This window comes from Piliocolobus tephrosceles, chromosome 20 (assembly GCF_002776525.5).
Source record: "Piliocolobus tephrosceles isolate RC106 chromosome 20, ASM277652v3, whole genome shotgun sequence".
Taxonomy (NCBI): domain Eukaryota; kingdom Metazoa; phylum Chordata; class Mammalia; order Primates; family Cercopithecidae; genus Piliocolobus; species Piliocolobus tephrosceles.
In genome coordinates, this window is record NC_045453.1 from 19,385,411 (window position 1) to 19,403,421 (window position 18,011).

At 42.5% G+C, this 18,011-nt stretch overlaps 1 protein-coding gene across 2 annotated transcripts in view; it reads right to left on the reverse strand.

Annotated features, from left to right (window-relative positions):
• SLC13A3 (solute carrier family 13 member 3) overlaps positions 1-18,011 on the reverse strand; it is a 90,692-nt gene that overhangs the window by 21,259 nt on the left and 51,422 nt on the right. For both annotated transcript variants that reach the window (XM_023197058.3, XM_023197056.2), the window contains exons 4-9: positions 17,778-17,844; positions 14,905-15,090; positions 11,218-11,343; positions 8,092-8,187; positions 6,993-7,097; positions 2,532-2,629 (exon numbers count right to left, since the gene is read on the reverse strand). In XM_023197058.3, coding sequence (XP_023052826.2) covers positions 2,532-2,629; positions 6,993-7,097; positions 8,092-8,187; positions 11,218-11,343; positions 14,905-15,090; positions 17,778-17,844 — 678 coding nt within the window. The remainder of the gene's footprint in view (positions 1-2,531; positions 2,630-6,992; positions 7,098-8,091; positions 8,188-11,217; positions 11,344-14,904; positions 15,091-17,777; positions 17,845-18,011) is intronic.

The following is an 18,011-nucleotide window of genomic DNA, read 5'->3' on the forward strand; positions in this document are numbered from 1 at the left end:
TGCCTTTGAGCTACTACTCTGGGCACACTGCCTATGGGGTAGCCCCACTCCACAAGGAGCAGAACCTCTGCTGCTGCTGTGCACTGCTGCTTCAATAAAAGTTGCTGTCTAACACCACTGGCTTGCCCTGGAATTCCTTCCTGGATGAAGAAGCCAAGAACCCTCTCAGACTAAGCCTCAATTTGGGGGCTCCCTGTCCTGTAAAAATAGGGCCTTTCCCATGGCCCCAGCTGAGAGAAAGCCCTGGGCATTGTGAGTTCACCCCCAGGTGCCAGAACCATGGATGGGCACCTGACCAAGGGCAGCTGATCCATAGGCTGGCCAGGGATCTATGAGGCTGTGAAGTAGCCTTGTGAGAAGAAATCTGCCCAAAGAACAACAAGCTGGACCAACCCGACTCTTACATCTTACAGATGCCTCAATGGGAAACAGAGACCCACTGGGTGAAGAGAAGTGACACCTGAAGGTGAACGAATGAACAGAGAGGCCACATGACACACGGGGGCATGACTGGGCTGAAGTTGGGTAAAGAAGCAGAAGCCAGGAGGAAACAGATACTGTGAGGACACAGAGGCTCGGCAGAAGCAGAGGCTCAAGGGAGCAGATGGATACCATGAGGAAGTGGCCGCCGCCATGGGGAAGAAGCTAGGAAGGGGCAGAAAGTGTGAGGGGAGATGCCACAGGGAGCAGAAAACATGAGGAAGTGGAGCTAGCAGAAGCCACGGGGATTAGACACTACAAGGGAACAAAAGTAGAGACTAAAATGAAGCAGAAACTACAAAGGTACAAAACCTAACAAGCAGCAGAAACTAGGAAAAGGTTAAGAAATTATATACAGAGGGAATGATGAGAATAGCCAGTTGGAAGACTGACTGGAAGAGAAGCAGAAATGGAGAAAAGCTGAATCCTGTTCAACTGCAGAGTACGCAGGCCCACAGCTCAGCCTCCTTAGACCCAGTTCCAGCCTCCCTGAGGTCTGGCTATGCTACAGGAACTGACTATGGGTCACACATGGTAGCTCATGCCTGTAGTCCCAACACTTCAGGAGGCAGAGATGGGAGGGTCACTTGAGGTCAGGAGTTCAAGACCAGCCTGGGTAATGTAGCGAGACCCCTGTTACTACAAAAAAAAAAAATTTTTTTGAGACAGGGTTTCACTCTGTCACCCAGACTAGAGTGCAGTGGGTGCCATCACAGCTCATTGCAGCCTTGACCTGCCAGGCTCAATCAATTCATCCACCTCAGCCTTCCAAGTAGCTGGGACTACAGGTGTGCCTCACCATGCCCAGCTATTTTTTTTTTTTTTTTTTGTATTTTTTGTAGAGATGGGGTTTCTCCATGTTGCCCAGGCTAGTCTCAAACTCTTGGACCCAAGCAGTCCACCCGCCTCAGCCTCCCAGAGTGCTGGGATTATAGGTGTGAGCTACCGTGCCCAGCTGCTACAATTTTTTTTTTTTAAATTAGCCAAACGAGGTGGCTCACACCTGTAATCCCAGCTTCTTGGGAGTCTGAGGTGGGAGGTTCACTGGAGCCCAAGAGTTCAAGACTGCACTGAGCTGTGATGGCGCTACTGCACCCCAGCCTGGGTGACAGAGTGAGACCCCACTAAAAAAAAAGAAGAAGAAAGAAAGAACTGTTTATGGAGCCTGTAAAATCCTCATCTTCCTACAGGACACATACACTATACTCCTCACACTCAAACCCTGACTCTTCCATGGCTGGGGCTATCCTGAGTGACACTATTTTTCTCAACAATAGATTAATAGTTTGATTATGGTCCCTATTTCCTGACTCCAGAGGAGCTCATCCAACTGCCCCAGGTGGCAGCCTCAGGTGTTGGCGTCACCTTCTGGCAGACATCTGCTGGACACCAGAGGGAGTCGCAAGCTGGCAATCTGAAGGCCACAGTCTACGACATTTTGTTTAGAGGTACTCAGCGATTTTTAAAAAATGGAATCTGAATGCCTTCAGGCAGTTTTTTCTCAGTGCCCAACACTTCCTATACAGTGGAAACCCAGCTTGTGTTTTCTATGCATGGCCAAGGTGCAACTCCTGCTTTGGGCCAAGGGGTCATTTTTCTGCAAAGGGCAAGAAAACTAAACATTTTTTGCTTCATGGACCAAGAGGCAAAATTGAGGCTATTGTGTAGGTACTAATACAGCTAAAGAAAATAAATTTCCACAGGTTCCTTAGGTGAAAGCAAAATTTGATATGTGGACACTGAAATTTAGATTTCATGTAACTTTCACATGTCCTGAAATGTTTTTCTTTTGATTTTTTTTTCAACCAGTTAAAAATCTGAAAACTGTGCTTAGCTCACAGGCTGTTCAAAAACAGACAGCCGGCTGGATTTGGTCTGAAGACTGTAGTTGCTAACCCCTGTCCCCAGACAAGGCAACGGCTCAGACAGTGAAAGGAGAAGCAGGAAGGACCACGTGGTTAGTGCAGTGGGGGGCTCCAGGCCCTTGATGACCACACTCCACGCCGCAGTCCTCACTGAGCCCACCAAGACCCCAGCCTTGACCACCTTACCTTTGAAGTCAAACCACCACTTGAGAGAGGGCCTTTGGGACGGGAAGAAGAACAAGATGATGACAATAGCCACGCCGGTGACGGCATCAGAAAGAAACCTACAATGAGAAGGCCCCAAAGCATGTGACCCTGGGCATCTCAGTGGGCCGAGGTTTGGCAGATTTGTAACGGAGGATTTGTGGAAGGGAATTAGGCCTGTTGTGAAGGGGCCATTGTTGGAGGCTGGGCCACTGGATTCTGTCCTGCAATGCACAAAGCATGGTGCAAAGCTCTTCATTCACAGCTCCCCGGGGGCATTTAGACACTGCTTGTGCCCAAGCAAATGCTTATCCTCCCAACTCAAGGACCCTAGGAAGAAGGACTCGACCAAAGAGGGGAGAATCTGAGGGCTGCAGAATATTGGAATCCTTGGAACCCCCATAAATCACCCTCACCGGGACTCCTGCAAGAACCCTGCCTTTGTTCAGCTTGTGCTTGAATCCCTCCTGGGATAGGCAGCTGACCACATTGAGATACAGCCCACTCACACCAGTGAAACCCAGATTGACCCAGCTTCATGGCCCCTCAAAACCTAACTGTCACCTTTCAAGCATCCACAATGTGTCCTTTAGGGGAGACATTAAGCCCTCGGGGCAGGCACTTTCCATTTCAGGTGGAGAATCAGAGGGTCAAAGAGCAGAAGCAACCTGTTCAAGGCCAGACCCTGAGCAAGTCATTTTGTTACACTGACATACAAATACAACCAAGATACCCTGTCAATTTTATTTTTAAAGTTTTTATTTTCAGCATTGGACACAATTCAATAAGGAATTGGTTAAATACATCAAAGTGTTCCCATTCTGTAGACTCTGGCCTTAAACTCAGATTGTTCTGGCTCCAAGTTCAATGAAGCCTAGAGCTCATTACTAACCAGAGCTCTTTCCACTCACACATTTGGAAAGGAGAGTATTCAAACAGACAAGAAGTTGGAAGAGATGGTCAATATCATTATAATCAGAGAAATGCAGATCAAAACACTAATGGTATACCATTCATCTGCCAACAGGCAAGACTTGAAAAGGGGAGTAAAACTGGTGAGGGCATTGGGAACATACGCCCTTAGTGAAAGAATAAACCAGTTTAACCTCCTGGGGCATTTAGCAACATGTTTCCAATTTTACATGTAAATACCCTTTGATCCAGTTATCCTACTTCTAGGTATTTAACCTTGAGAAATAGTCGTACTTTTGTACACAGATTATGTGCAAGGATGTTCATTATTGATAAGAGTAAAAAAATTGGAAGATTTTTGATAGACACATTTAAAGAAATTGTGTTCCATTCATATTATGAAGTACATTGCATCTGTTTAAAAAAAGATAAAAGATAATGTCAATCTCTATGTATTGACATAGAAATACAACCAAGATACCCTGTAAATTTCATTTTAAAAGTTTGTATTTGAAGCATTGAACACAATCTAATAAGGAATTGGTTAAATAAATCAAAGTGCTCCCATTCTGTAACTATGCAGTGTTTTAAAAGAATGAAGTTGTGACTTGAGTCCAAGAAAATAAAATTAAAAAAAAAAAGAATGAAGTTCAAAATGGCAAGTTGTCCACGATCATATTATTATATTTTACAGTCTTTTGTTATATGTATACATATTTGTATGTGTGTATGTATGAAGATATGTGTGCATATCTGGAATGTCACACACCAAACTGCTCAGTGCGATCATCTCTGGGCAGTGGGACATAAAGTGGATAAAGAGCCACTAACTTATTCTTTTTCAATTCAGCATTGTTTGAATTTTCATGAGTATGCATAACTTTTGAAATTCTGTACAAAATTAAAAAGCAGATTACAAATAATATGTCGACGTGATCATGTTTCTGTTAAAAAATATCTTCTTTTTAATAGAGTTCTAAAAGCCAATTGGCATATGTTTCATTGAGGTGCAATTAACATGCAATAAAAAGCACCCATTTTAAGGGTATAGTTTAACAAGTCTTGACAAATGTATACCGTCTGATAACAGCGTGATCACAATGTAGAACAGTACTCAGATAGGCATTTTTTAAAAGTCAGGAAAGATGTGTATCAGAATTAGACACTGAGATTTGGCTGATTTTCACATTTTCTGTATTGTTGAAATGCTTATAATGCTCATTTTGCATCTGAAAAAAATAAAGCATCTACATTTTGGAAAAATAAAAAAATGGTAAGAGCAATGGCAGCTTCATGGCTTTATGAAATTATATTGTTTCTTGCTTATGACAACCTTCAGGAGATCAGAATTTATGTCATCCATTTTACCAGGGAAGAGGTTGAGGCCCAGAGGGTGAGATATCACACTGTCCAGTATGGTAGCCACAAGCCACATGTGGACTAGTGGGCATTTGAAATGTGGCAAGACCAAATTGACATGTGCTTTAAATGTAAAATACACACCAGATTTTGATGATTTCACATAAAAAAATGCCAAATATCTCACTAATAATTTATACATAAAATATATTATTCATATTAGTTTCATCTGTTTTTCACCTTTTTAATGTAGCTACCAAAACATTTAAAATATATATGTGGCTCACATTATATCTCTCTTGGATGGGGCTAATTGAAATAATCAGATTTCACCAAATCCAGCAGATACATCTCTATTTAATCATGTTCCCACCCACACCAGAATTTGACATGGTGCCCACTCACACTTCTTAAAACACTCCCCTCTCTTGGCTTTTACTGGTCCATAGCTCTAAGTTTTCCTTCTACCTCACTCACCATCTCTCTGTTTCTCTAGTAAACTCATTTTCCTCTCCCCAGCTCCCAAGTGCTGGGGTTCCTCATGGTCTTCTATATTCTCCTTAAACACTTTCCATAGCTGAGCCCATTGATTCCTATGGATTTAACTCCCAAATTTATACAGTAACTCCCAGATCTATGTATGCAACCTAAACATCTCTTCTAAGCTCTAGTCCTGCATATCCAACTGGCTATTGAGCTTGACAAGTCTAAACCAAGTCCAAAATAGAATTATGAATAAGCCATTCCCAGCCCTCTAAAAAATATTCTTCTCCGACTAACCACCATTCATGCAGGCACTCCTTTCATTCACACCCCCCAAACCAACCCAGCGCAAGTTCCACATTTAACTTTGAATGATATCTTGACTGCTATATTGCCATTGCTACCACCCTCACTCAAGCCATCCCCCAGACCAGGGGTCAGCAAATGTCTCCTGTAAAAAACCACACAGTAAGTATTTCGGCTTTGCAGGCCACATGGTGTTTGTCACATTTGACATTGGAGTGTGAAAGCAGCCATAGACAATATGTAATTGAATAGGTGTGGCTGTGTGTCAATAAAACTTTATTTGCAGACACTGAAATTTGAATTTCATATAATTTTCGTGCATTACAAGACACTGTCTTTTGATTTTTCCACAGCCATTTAAAAAATGTAAAAGTCATTCAAAATCAAGTGGCGGACCAGATTTGGCCCAAAAAGACAGGGGCCATCTAGATGATGTTATAACTCCTAACTATTCTCCTCATCTATATTTTTGCCCCCACTACCCATTTCCTAATGAATATAGCTAACAGTTATTGAGTTCTTTCTATGAGCCATTTTAATCACTTGACATATATTAACTCATTTCTCTTTACAACAAGCCAATGAGAAATGTACTATTATAATATCATTTTACAGATTAGGAAACTGAGGCACAAAGAGGTTGAGTAGCTTACAACCCTCCAATGGCTGCCCACTGCTCACAGAAAAAAAAAAAAAAAATCAAAATGCATAACATGCCCAAAAAGACACTCTAATCTGGCCCTCCCCTACCCTTCCTCACCCACTTTCCTTCCTTCCCACCAGGCTTCGGTCCCACTGGGCTTTTCTCAGTTTCTCAAACATGCTACGTTTGTTCTGACTCAGGATTCAGTAGACATTCCCAGTGTATTTCCACTGCTTTCACCTGCAGTCTTCCTAAGCTTTGGCTCTTCCCAAAACTGTCCAAAGTCAATGTCCCTGCTCTATTATTTTATAGCATAACCCTCTCACTCTTTCCTTCATAGCACTCATTGCAATGCAGTTATTTTGTTGTCTAACTACTTGCTTTTGTCTGTGTTCCAGCACCCAGCACACAGCTTAGCACATAATAGGTTCTCATCAATGTTGATTGAATGAATGAACGATTTGCTCAGTCACGCAGCTCATAAGTGGCAGAGCTAGAATTCTAACCCAGTTTAGTCTGACTCCAAATCCGGAGCTCCCAACACATGAGAAGTCATATTTTATCACCCAAACCTAAACTCTTTTGCGAGTGAAAGAGGGAGCTATTAATAATCATATGGGACAAGAGATGGAAACTTGGATGCAGGTCTCCCCAGCTACAATGCTGCCTCTCCAGCTCCAGGTGGCCCAGCCCAGAATCCTCCCTGTTGGACTCCTCCCTGTGGGTCCCCAGAGTCTCACCCAGGAGTGAAGAGGCTGGCCCAGCCAGGGATGAACTTCGGGTCCCGGGAGAAGAGGAGGATGGCAAACATGCAGAAAAGGACGAAAACAGCCTGTTCGGCAAACCTGTGGCACAGACATGCAGGCATGATGGTGACCCTGGGTTTCAGGCAGACTGCAGCAGGCACAGGCTCAGGCAGCTGCTCACTGGGAGTGACTGGGCCCGGGATCTGCCTCTGAGAAAGCTGAAGTCATCCACTCCCCAGGGAGTGCCCAGAACAAGGGGAGGGGCACCAATGGACTGTAAATGATTCCTGTCCTAGGACGTCCACGCTCCCTCAGGATCCTTCCTGAGCCTCAAGTCACCCCCTCCCCGAAACCACATGCTTCATTATCACCAGGAGTTTCCCAGGGTCCTACAGAAAATCAAGAAAGTGAGAAACAGAGACAGAATCCAAAAAGCAGAAAGAAAAACAGACAGAAATGCAGTAGGCAAAGAGAAAGAGGAGCATTCATACAGAGAGAGAGAGAGAGACATAAAAACATATAGTCTGTCTACACTGAGAGGAGAAGACACAGAGAGGGGACAGATGTGGAGAGAGGGTGGATGGAGGTGGAAAGAGAGGATTCCCAAGAGTTGGAAGAGCTAGTTACCCAATGTACCCATTTCAAAGACTGGAGAGCAGGGCCCAGAGAGGGTTAGTGCCATGCCCAAAGCCACACAGGACATGAGTGGCACCACTGGTCCTTGAACACAGGCCTACTGAACCCATTATTTTCACCATATGGAAATATGAATTAAACAAGGTCCTGGAAGCCACCTGAGATAGTGTCAGGTATTCTGTGTACCGGGAGGGAAATGGTGCCTTGGATGGAAGATAGCAGATCCCACTGTAAGTACATTCTGAGGGGCTTTTTGGTCCTCAGGTTTCTACCCCAGCACCAGGGCAAAAGGTTGACTATGTAAACCACCTCCCATCCTCCACCTCTAGGCTCCCAGGCCATGGGTCCTGGAATTCCCCTGGAGCTCAGCCCCCATGGGCCCAAGGCCAGGCCAGGAGGAAGCTTTCCTGAGCATTTAAGACTCAGCTCTTTCCTCAACCCAAGGACCCCCACATACCTGATGGGCCCCAGGTTCTGGTATTCTTCCCGAATTACAGCTCGAGCCCTGTTTTCTGCAGTGGTTCTTATCTCAGATTTATTCTTCCTCCAGCCCCTGAAACAGAAAGTGGGAGGTTAGGAGTGTGCACTGCAGGTATAACTAACTTCTCACCTACAACCACCACCACCACCTGACCAAGTCACATCCTCTCTGTTCAGGAGGCTGCAACTACCTGATGGCTGGTCTCCCTGCAACTGTCTTCCTTTGCTACAGTTGTTCTCCCCACGTACAGCCTGGTTGATCTTTTAAAATGTGAATCTGATCATATGACTCCCAGTCTTAAAATCCATGAGTGGGTCAAACAGGCACATGAATAAACAGAGGAATCAATGGAACAAAGCAGAAAGTCTAGACACAGACTGAGTCACAAGTGAGAATTTAGTCTATGATAAAGTTGCTATCTCAGATTGGTGTGGAAAAGATGGACTATTCAGTAAATGGTATCAGACATATAGATCAATGGAATAGAATTGAGAGCCAAGAAATAAACCCATCCACCTATGGCCAATTGATTTTTGACAGGGGTACCAAGACTGAATAATGGGTGAAGGAATAGCCTTTCAACAAATGGTGCTAGGAAAATTGGATAGCCAAGTGGAAAAGAATGAATCTGGACCCCTACCTCACACCATGTACAAAATTAAACCCAAAATGGATTGAAGACCTAAATGTTAGAGCTAAAGCCATAAAACTCTCAGAAGAAAAGGCAGGGGTAAATTTCCATGCCCTTGGAATAGGGAACAATTTCTTCAATATGATGTCAAAGCACAAGCCACCAAAGATAGATAAATTTGACTTCATCAAAATAGTAAAATGTTGTGTATCCATAAATGGTGTTAGGACACTGGGTGACCATTTGGGACAAAAAAAAAATGAAGTTGAATCTAAACTTCACACTGTACCATAAGGATGAACTCCAAATAGATCAGAAGTTTAAATGTAAAAAATATAATACTAGAAGAAAAAGTGATTATTCTTTTATAAGTCCTGTATTAGGAAAACCTTTCTAAGCTGTAATTGAAATTTCAGAAACTATGTGAGAAAAGATTGAAAAAAAATTAAAACAATTCTTTAGAGAGAAAAGCACCATAAGCAAAGCCAAAAGACAAATCAGGAAAAAAAATGTAGCTTCTACTGCAGAATAAGCACTCATCTTTCCAAAATATAAAGCGTACCAGAAACTAGTAAGAACAGGACCAACAACCCATTTGAAAAAATGTATAAAAATATGAACACACGGTTTCACAATTCACATGAAAGAAAATACGGATGAACAAACTTTTCATATGCTTCCAAACCTATGAGAAGTTTCCTAAAGTTACTCTTCATAAAATAAACACAAGTTATTTTTCTCTAATCAGATTGGCAAAAATCCACTTTGCTGCAAGGAAGCAGACACTCTCATATATTGTGCATGGGAGAGGAAACATGTAAAATTTTTATGAAGAATGATTTGACAATATCTATTAAAATAAAAATGTGTTTATTCTCTGATCCAGAAATCCCACTTCTGGAAATGTATCTTATAAAAATGCTTGTTTCCTTTGAGCTAGAGTTGCAAGGTAAAAGAGAAAAAATAAAATAAAAATAAAAAAACAGCTGGACATGAGTGGCTCATGCCTGTAATCCCAGCTCTTTGGGGAGCCGAGGTGGGTGGATCACTTGAGGTCAGGAGTTTGAGACCAGCCTGGCCAACAGAGTAAACCCCTATCTCTACCAAAAAAAAAAAAAAAAAAAAAAGCACAAAAAATTAGCCAGGCAAGGTGGCAAGAGCCTGTAGTCCCAGCTACTCTGGAGGCTGAGGTAGGAGAATGGCCTGAACCTGGGAGGTGGAGGTTGCACTCTGAGATGGTGCCACTGCACTCCAGCCTGGGTGACAGAATGAGACTTTGTCTAAATAAATAAAGTAAACAAATAAAATAAAAAACCAAAATCTGTCAAGGAGGCCTGTCACCAGAAAAAGATATCTATGTCTACTCATATTTGCTTAAGAAAACTCTGAAAGATTACACAAGAAACCAATAAAAGTGGATGATTGTTTGGGAGGATATCGTGGGTGAAGAGGCCCATAGTTGGGAAGAGGGGTTCTCACTGCATACCTCTTAGTGTTGTTTTGATTTTTGAGAACCATATGTATGTGTTGCCTATCCAAATTAACGTAGCCATATTAAAAAGTAATTGAAGTAACCAAAATAAATAAAGGAAAACAAAATGCCATTATTATATTTTGGCTAGACATCGTTTCTGGCTCAAGTCTCTAGGTCTGAAGCTTGCTCTTTCTTTGTTTAGAGGTTGATTTGAAAATGTTAGATATTATGGTTTCTTTAGCACCCAACTGAGACTTTCTCCTTAACGTAAGTAGACTGGGTGATGAGAGTTGATAAAGACATATTGCCCATAATATGATTTGGTGTTATTTAATATTTTGTCCTCATGCCTCCCCAAATTATCTTCTGTATCAGGGCCCCATAAAATGGGAAATAGTGCACTCCCCTTGTCTCTGGTGAGGGTTTACCTTAAAGACAATACTATTAATAATTAGTAATAATATGTGACATCAACAAAGGGTCTGGGTGTGGCAGGCAGGTCACCCCTCTCACTTAATCCTCACATCCCTGGGAGGTCAAGAAATGAGAATATGGCTAGCATGGTGGCTCACACCTATTATCCTAGAGCTTTGAGAGGCCAAGACAGTAAGGATCGCTTCAGGCCAGAAGTTTGAGACCAGCCTGGGCAATATAGTGAGAACCTGTCTCTACAAAAGATTAAAAAAAAAAATTATCCAGGCACGGTAGTACTCGCCTGTAGTCCCAGCTACTTGGGAGTCTGAGGCCAGAGGAACACTTGAACTTGGGAGATTGAGGCTGCAATGAGCTATAATTGTGCCACTGCACCCCAGCCTGGGCGTCAGAGCAAGACCCTGTGTGTAAAACTAAATACATACATACATACATACATACATACAAGAAATGAGAATACGACATGAAATAACATTCATCCTCAGTTTTCATAGGCAGATGCTGAGGTTAGAAAGGCCACTCCCTGCTTCCCCAGTCTACCTGCCAAGAAGAAAATGAGAGATACCTGAAGCTCAGTCCCCCGTACAGGAAGGAGATCCAGAGCCAGCCTGCCAACAGGAACAACAGCATAAGAGGGAAGGCGAAAATGAACCAGGAGCCGAAATTCACCACGTCACACTGTGGAAAGAAACTGGAGAACAGTGGGAGATGAGAACAGGCCAAGGGCAGCCATGCCCATTTGGGGAGTGGCAGAGGAGACCAGGTGGTACTAGTAGTAGTGGGTCAAGAGGGGAATGAGAGGGTCCCATGGAAGTCTTGGGAACATTGTTTTCCACCTATTCTAATAGAAGCACTCTTTTTTCCTCTTCTTTGGAGGCTGCTGGCTTCTGACCTAATGGCACCAATGGGTGCCCTACAGTCAAAATCTCTGCCCCCTGGGGGCCAGACAGGTACGTGAGTGAGTGAAACAGGACAGGCCGGGCCATGGTGAATTGAAGAGAGCCATGCTCATTAAAGGTATCAGCTGCTATTTACTCCCCCAGGGTTGCCATGCCAGAGTGCAGGGCCAGTAAGCCCAGGTTTGGGTTTTACTTGAAATTATGTGATGTTTAAATGTTGGCAATTCATGAAAATGTTTTTAATGAATGTGGGAGTCAAGGATAACACATCTGCAGGCTGAAACCTTTGCTCTCCTTATTATACATGCTCAAAGACCCTGGGCATTTTGTCCAGGCAATGGTGATGTCGATGAGTTCTTTCTCTGCTGAACGGTGTCCAATCTCAGTTTTACTAAGACATCATCAACCCTGAAAGGATGAAGGGCAATAACACTTAGTGCTGGTGAAGATGTGGAAAAACAGGCAGATTCTTGATGTTTGTTCATCAGAATACTCTTTTCTGGAGAGGGATTTGGTAAAATGCAGTAAGAGTCTTAAAAATGTGCATATCCTTTTATCCAGAAATTCTACTACTAGAAATAAACTTTAAAACAAAAAACCAGAAATGTGGTCAGGAATATAAGTGCTAAATTGAAAAGAGGAAAAGTAAGTTATAGAATGATGTATACAAAAGTATGTGGACACTCACGGACATTTCTAGGTAAACAAATAAGTAAATAAACCAAAACATTAACAGTTATTATATAATAAATAAGCAAACAAAAATATTAATAAACTCTATATAGTGGGATTCTAAGAGGTTTTTATTTCCTCCTTTTTCTCTACTTGTATTTTCTACAATGAATAAGTATACCACTATAATTAGACAAAATAAAAATATTGTTTTAAAAATATTAAAATATCAGCAAGTGTGTGGTCAGTTACATAATTTGTAATAGCAAAATAATAATTATCATAAAATGAAAACAATCTAAATGCTTAAGATTAAAGTATATACACCCAAAATAAGATAATACATAGTCACTAAAAATTATGTTTTCTAAAAATTTTTAATAATAAAATCAGACTATAAAACTGTATTAAGAGCATAGTGGCAAAAACATTAAATATATACACATTTAATATATGGACATAGAAAAGTCTAGAAGAAAGTCTTAAAATATCGACAGTGGGATTGAAGGTATTTCAAACTTCTTCTTCTACATTTTCCAAATGTTCTTTAATGTGCCAATATCATTTTATAATCAAAATAAACCAATAAAATGTATTTTGGCAACACAGGCTAAAGGACCACTCAGGGCAATCACTTCTCCTGTCTCCCAAGGCTTCTCCTGTTCTCAGCTGGAGAATCAAAATCACGTATTACCTAGCATTCCTTTTAAATCCCCTCTTCCTACACCAGAGGGTCTACATTTGAGCCCTTGTGTTGCATAAGATTTGCATGTAATTAATTTGAAATCCTACATTTGATATTTTTACTGTATATATAGTTAATACTATATATTTTATGTATTATATGTTAATATATTATATACTTAAATTTACATGAGATATATTTTAGAAAATATAAATATGAAATAAACATATAAAAAACATATAATTTCCCCAATTTCATTTCAGGTTGGAACAAAGTCCTACTCATATCAGGGCAGGCAGGCAGCCTGAAAACGCTCTGACAACAACTGCTCCCCTCCAATTCTCCACATCCCCAACCTAGGCTCTGCTCTCCATCCCCAGAGCCCACATCTTCCTGTCCAGCCGTGGGAATGGGTCCCGGCAAACCCTAATACCAAATGCCTACCTTCCCCCTCCGCAGAACACTAAAGGGCTGAGCCTAGATCCTCCCCACACCAGAAGCAGGATCATCTTTGCTTCTGGTTTTTCTGTCAGTGAGCTATAACCAGAAGGCACAGCCAGCCTTCTTTAAAGGATAGAGATAAAAAGACATCTAAGGTTTGCAGTAAAACTTAGCGGGCTTAAATCAATTGGTGAAACACACCTACGACCTCTTTTTTTTGTGGTTGTTTTTCACCTCTCCCAGTTCATGGTTGACAATCACTGGTTTCCATCATCAAATCTTAAAATCAAAGCATTTTGGAATCTGAGAATGTATTGGCAATTCATCTCATCCAGGGGTTAAGGTTTTAAAATCAGCACAAGGCCAAACACGGGTGTACTAAAATCTCTTGTGAAAATACCTGTAATTACTCACTTGTATGTTACTGAGGGTTGCACACATAGCAAACCTCTATCCGGGAGATCAGCAGGGCCTCCCTTCATCCCCACGTGTTTTTGATTCTTTGGTTGGGCAACAGGTAAAGAAGTCAGCTAGTATTTGCAGCCACGTTGAATATCAAATACTTTTTGGTGCCGTTTGTTGGCCAAATGCTTACATTTGCCTTTATGTAAATTAAATGAACCTATGCTACATCTCCACTGCAAGGAATCTTAGAAACCCTGCCTTGGAATCCTGGAACCTAAAAGTCTTAGAGATAGGATCTTGAAATACTGAAGTTTTAAAATCTTGGAAACCAGAGGCTTAAAATAATGGGAGCGGCAAGTTGTGCAGTTGGAGCATCTTTCTCTTATCCTCATGTCCTGACCGGCCACCCAGTCACTGTTGACCACTTCCAGGGGTGGGAGACTTTAGCTCCCAGCAGAGACCACTCCACTGGGGAACTCTGCTTATGACTGGAAAGCTTCTCTCGGGCCATGACAGCCACAGACCCATGCCTCCTACTGCATTACTCCTCTGCTGTCACCTTTCCAATGGCCCCCATCTCACTTGGAGGAAAAGCTGGAGTCCTTAGACAACACTTACCACTATTACCTTATGTCTTCTCACCTTCCTGTCGCCCCAGGCTCTTCGCCTTCCTGGTATTCCTGCTGGTCCCTGAACCTCCCCAGGAACAGCTCCACCCCCAAGCCCTGTAGGAGCTACTCCCCGCTGTCGCTGTGGGCAATGCCTTTCCCTCCTGTGTCCACATGGCTCATTCCCTTCTAGGTCTCTGCTCAAATGTCAGCCAATCAGAGAGAACCGGTGTCCCTGACCAACCTACATAAACTAGCACCCCACTCTCCTCACTTCTACGCTCTTTCCCTGCTGTATTTTTTTCCTAACTTATCACACAGATACGTTTTATATTCATTTGCTTTTTCACTATTGCCTGTCTCTCCCGCCAGAATGGAAGTTCCCCAAGGGCAGCGATCTCACTGAATTTTGTGTATTGCTGTGTTCCCAGAGCCTGGCCCAGAGAAGGCCCTCAATACACATTCCCTGGATGTTGAATGAAGGAGGGAAGAGGAGGGGAGGAGCAGAACCCTCCCTGCTGGTGGGGACTCTTGCTTTCTACCTCTTGAGCTGGCCAAGCAGGATGAGGTTAGGGGCTGTGCCTGTCAGTGTGGCTGTGCCCCCAATGCTGGCTGAGTAGGGGATAGAGATGAGGAAGCCCTTCCAGACGTTCCCACGATATTCATCCTCCTTCCTGGAGTCCTCCAGCAGATCCAGTGGAACCTCCGTCTCCCCAGGGTGGTCTTTGCTTTAAACAAATCCAAAGAGAAGCCATTCAGAACACATGGAGAACAGGCCACAGACTGCCCAGGGGTTGGGGAGCTGAGTGATCTTTCTAGAAGGTAATTTGGCACAGGTATCAAAAACCTGTAACAAGGTGCAACTCTACAGTTCAGATATTCCACTCTAAGAATGTATCCTGGCCGGGCACTGTGGCTCAAGCCTGTAATCCCAGCACTTTGGGAGGCCGAGAAGGGCGGATCACGAGGTCAGGAGATCGAGAGCATCCTGGCTAACACGGTGAAACCTCGTCTCTACTAAAAAATACACAAAAAAAAAAAAAAAAAAACACTAGCTGGGCGAGGTGGCAGGCGCCTGTAGTCCCAGTTACTTGGGAGGCTGAGGCAGGAGAATGGCGTAAACCCGGGAGGCGGAGCTTGCAGTGAGCTGAGATCCGGCCACTGTACTCCAGCCTGGGCGACAGATCGAGACTCCGTCTCAAAAAAAAAAAAAAAAAAAAGTAAATAAAAAAAGAGAATGTATCCTAAAGAAATAGACAAGTGTCTCAGGTGTGGGTACAAGGGAACTCACCATGCCATTAAATATAATTTAAATGAAGAACAGTCTAAATGTCCATCAAAAAGGGGCTGATAATAAAGATGACTCTTTTCCTGGATGGAACACCAGTGCAGCTATTAAACGGATGCTTATTAAGATGAAAGTTGTCCATTCACAAACTACAGTGAAAAGGCATGTCACAGTACCATTTAGTTTTTTATTGTATAAATACTCATGGGCGTGGTGGTTCACTCCTATAACTCCAACACTTTGGGAGACCAAGGCAAAGGATTGCTTGAGGACAGGAGTTTGAGACCAGCCTGGGCAATATAGTGAGACCCCATCTCTATAAAAAAATTAAAAAATCAGCTGGGCATGGTAGCACACACCTGTAGTTCCAGCTACCTGGGAGGCTGAGGCAGAAGGGTTGATTGAGCCCAAAAGTTTGAGGCTGTAGTGAGCTATGATTGCCCCACTGCCCTCCAGCCTGGGTGACAGAGTGAGACACTGTCTCTAAAAAAAATTAATAAGTAATAAATAAAAATAAATAGCTATGTTTCATGAATATAAAAATATTTAAAGTCTAGAAATATATGCAAGTTGTTTTGATATCTTTCCCAGGAGTGGAATTACGTATTTTTTTTCTGTTTTCTGGGTTGTTTTCCTTGTACAGTTAAAGAGTTTTGGGAAATAATGAAATTAAGAATTTTTAAGTATATAATTAAAAGATCATAATGTTGGCATTGTTGAGGCCAACATTATGGCATTATATGATGTCCACTATTCTCCATTAAGTAAAATAGGTATTTGGAAACAGACTGAAATGAAGGAAAAAAAGGGAAATAGCAGGTTACAAAACAGCATATATAGCATTATCAATTTTATTTTATTTTGTTTATTTTTATTTATTTATTATTTATTTATTTATTTGAGACAGAGCTTCACTCTTGTCACCCAGGCTAGAGTGCAATGGCATGATCTCAGCTCACTGCTACTTCTGCCTCCGGGGTTCAAGCGATTCTCCTGCCTCAGCCTCCCGAGTAACTGAGACTCTCCAGCCACACTGGCTTCCTGGCTGCTCTTTGACCTCTCAGGAGCTTTGCATGTGCTGGTCCACATGCTGAGAATACTCTTCCCGTGGATACCCCCACCACTCCCCACCTCTTGCAGAGATTTGCTCAAGCACGACTTTCTTGTGAGGACTTCCCTGACTACTCACATTCAAACTGCCCCTTCCCACTTACCAGCTCGCCTCCCCTACCCTCTTTCCTGCTTTGATCTCTCTCCAAAGCTTATCCACCACCCAACAAACCATGGATTATATTCACTTATCCGTTTCTTGCCACTAGAACGTAAACCCATAAGGGCTGGGCTTTCTGTCTGTTCCTTGCTGTATCTCCATCCCTAGAATAATGCCTGGCTCATCGTAAGCTCTGAATAAATATTTGCTGAATGAATGAAATAGACCAGATCAATGCCCAGCACTGTCTTGAGCAGATTGCTTGGCTCCCACTTGTGTCATCACTGTTAAATTGAGATCACAATGCCAATAATAACAAGTGCTAATATCTGGACATGTAAGGTCCAGCCAATCTGCTCTATCTACATTATCTCATATCTCACACAGCCAGTATGGAGCAGAGCCAGAGTTCCAAGTCAGGTGTTTGCGACTCCAAATCTTAACTACATTGCTATAGTGCAAAGGATACTCTAGACTAAATGCGATTTCAACACCAATGTGAAGATGCTTTCTAAGTCATGTAGGGTGAAGGGCTGTTATTGTTTTATAAGGTATTTTTTTGTCTGTATGGACTGTTAACCCCGCCTGCACCCCTCTCCTCCTTGTGTCATGCAGTTTGTGCTATCTTGTTCTTCTGGATCTCTTCTTTCAAGAGGAAGGTACCTGTGATCCTCAATCTCACCAGATCTTTAGGGATTTAATATACTGCCCTACCCTTTTCATGTCTGCATTTTTTTTTTAAAGGAGGCTGTTGAGGTTAATGTTTAAGCACAGAGATGTATGGTGGAAACTTAGGCATTAGGTCATTTGGAGAAAAATTCAGGGATGGGAGGAAAATGATTTGCAGCATTGAATTCTTGTTCACTGTCTCCTTGAATCAAGCACTGTCTCCTCTACGAATTTCACCAATAACTTACGCTTCTGTGCTGGCGAGAAACTGCATCTCCGTGGGCACAGTGTGTAGGCCGTTTCTCCGCACAGCAGCTAGGAGGAAAGAGCATGATGTCTTTAGCGTAATGTAGTGAATGGAACAGGAGTATCCCAAATCTTGTGAAGTTAGTCAAGAATGCTTTCTTTGCCAAGGATCCTATACTATTCACTGAATCAAAAGACAAAGACAGAGAGAGGAAGAAGAGAGAGAGGAAGGAGAG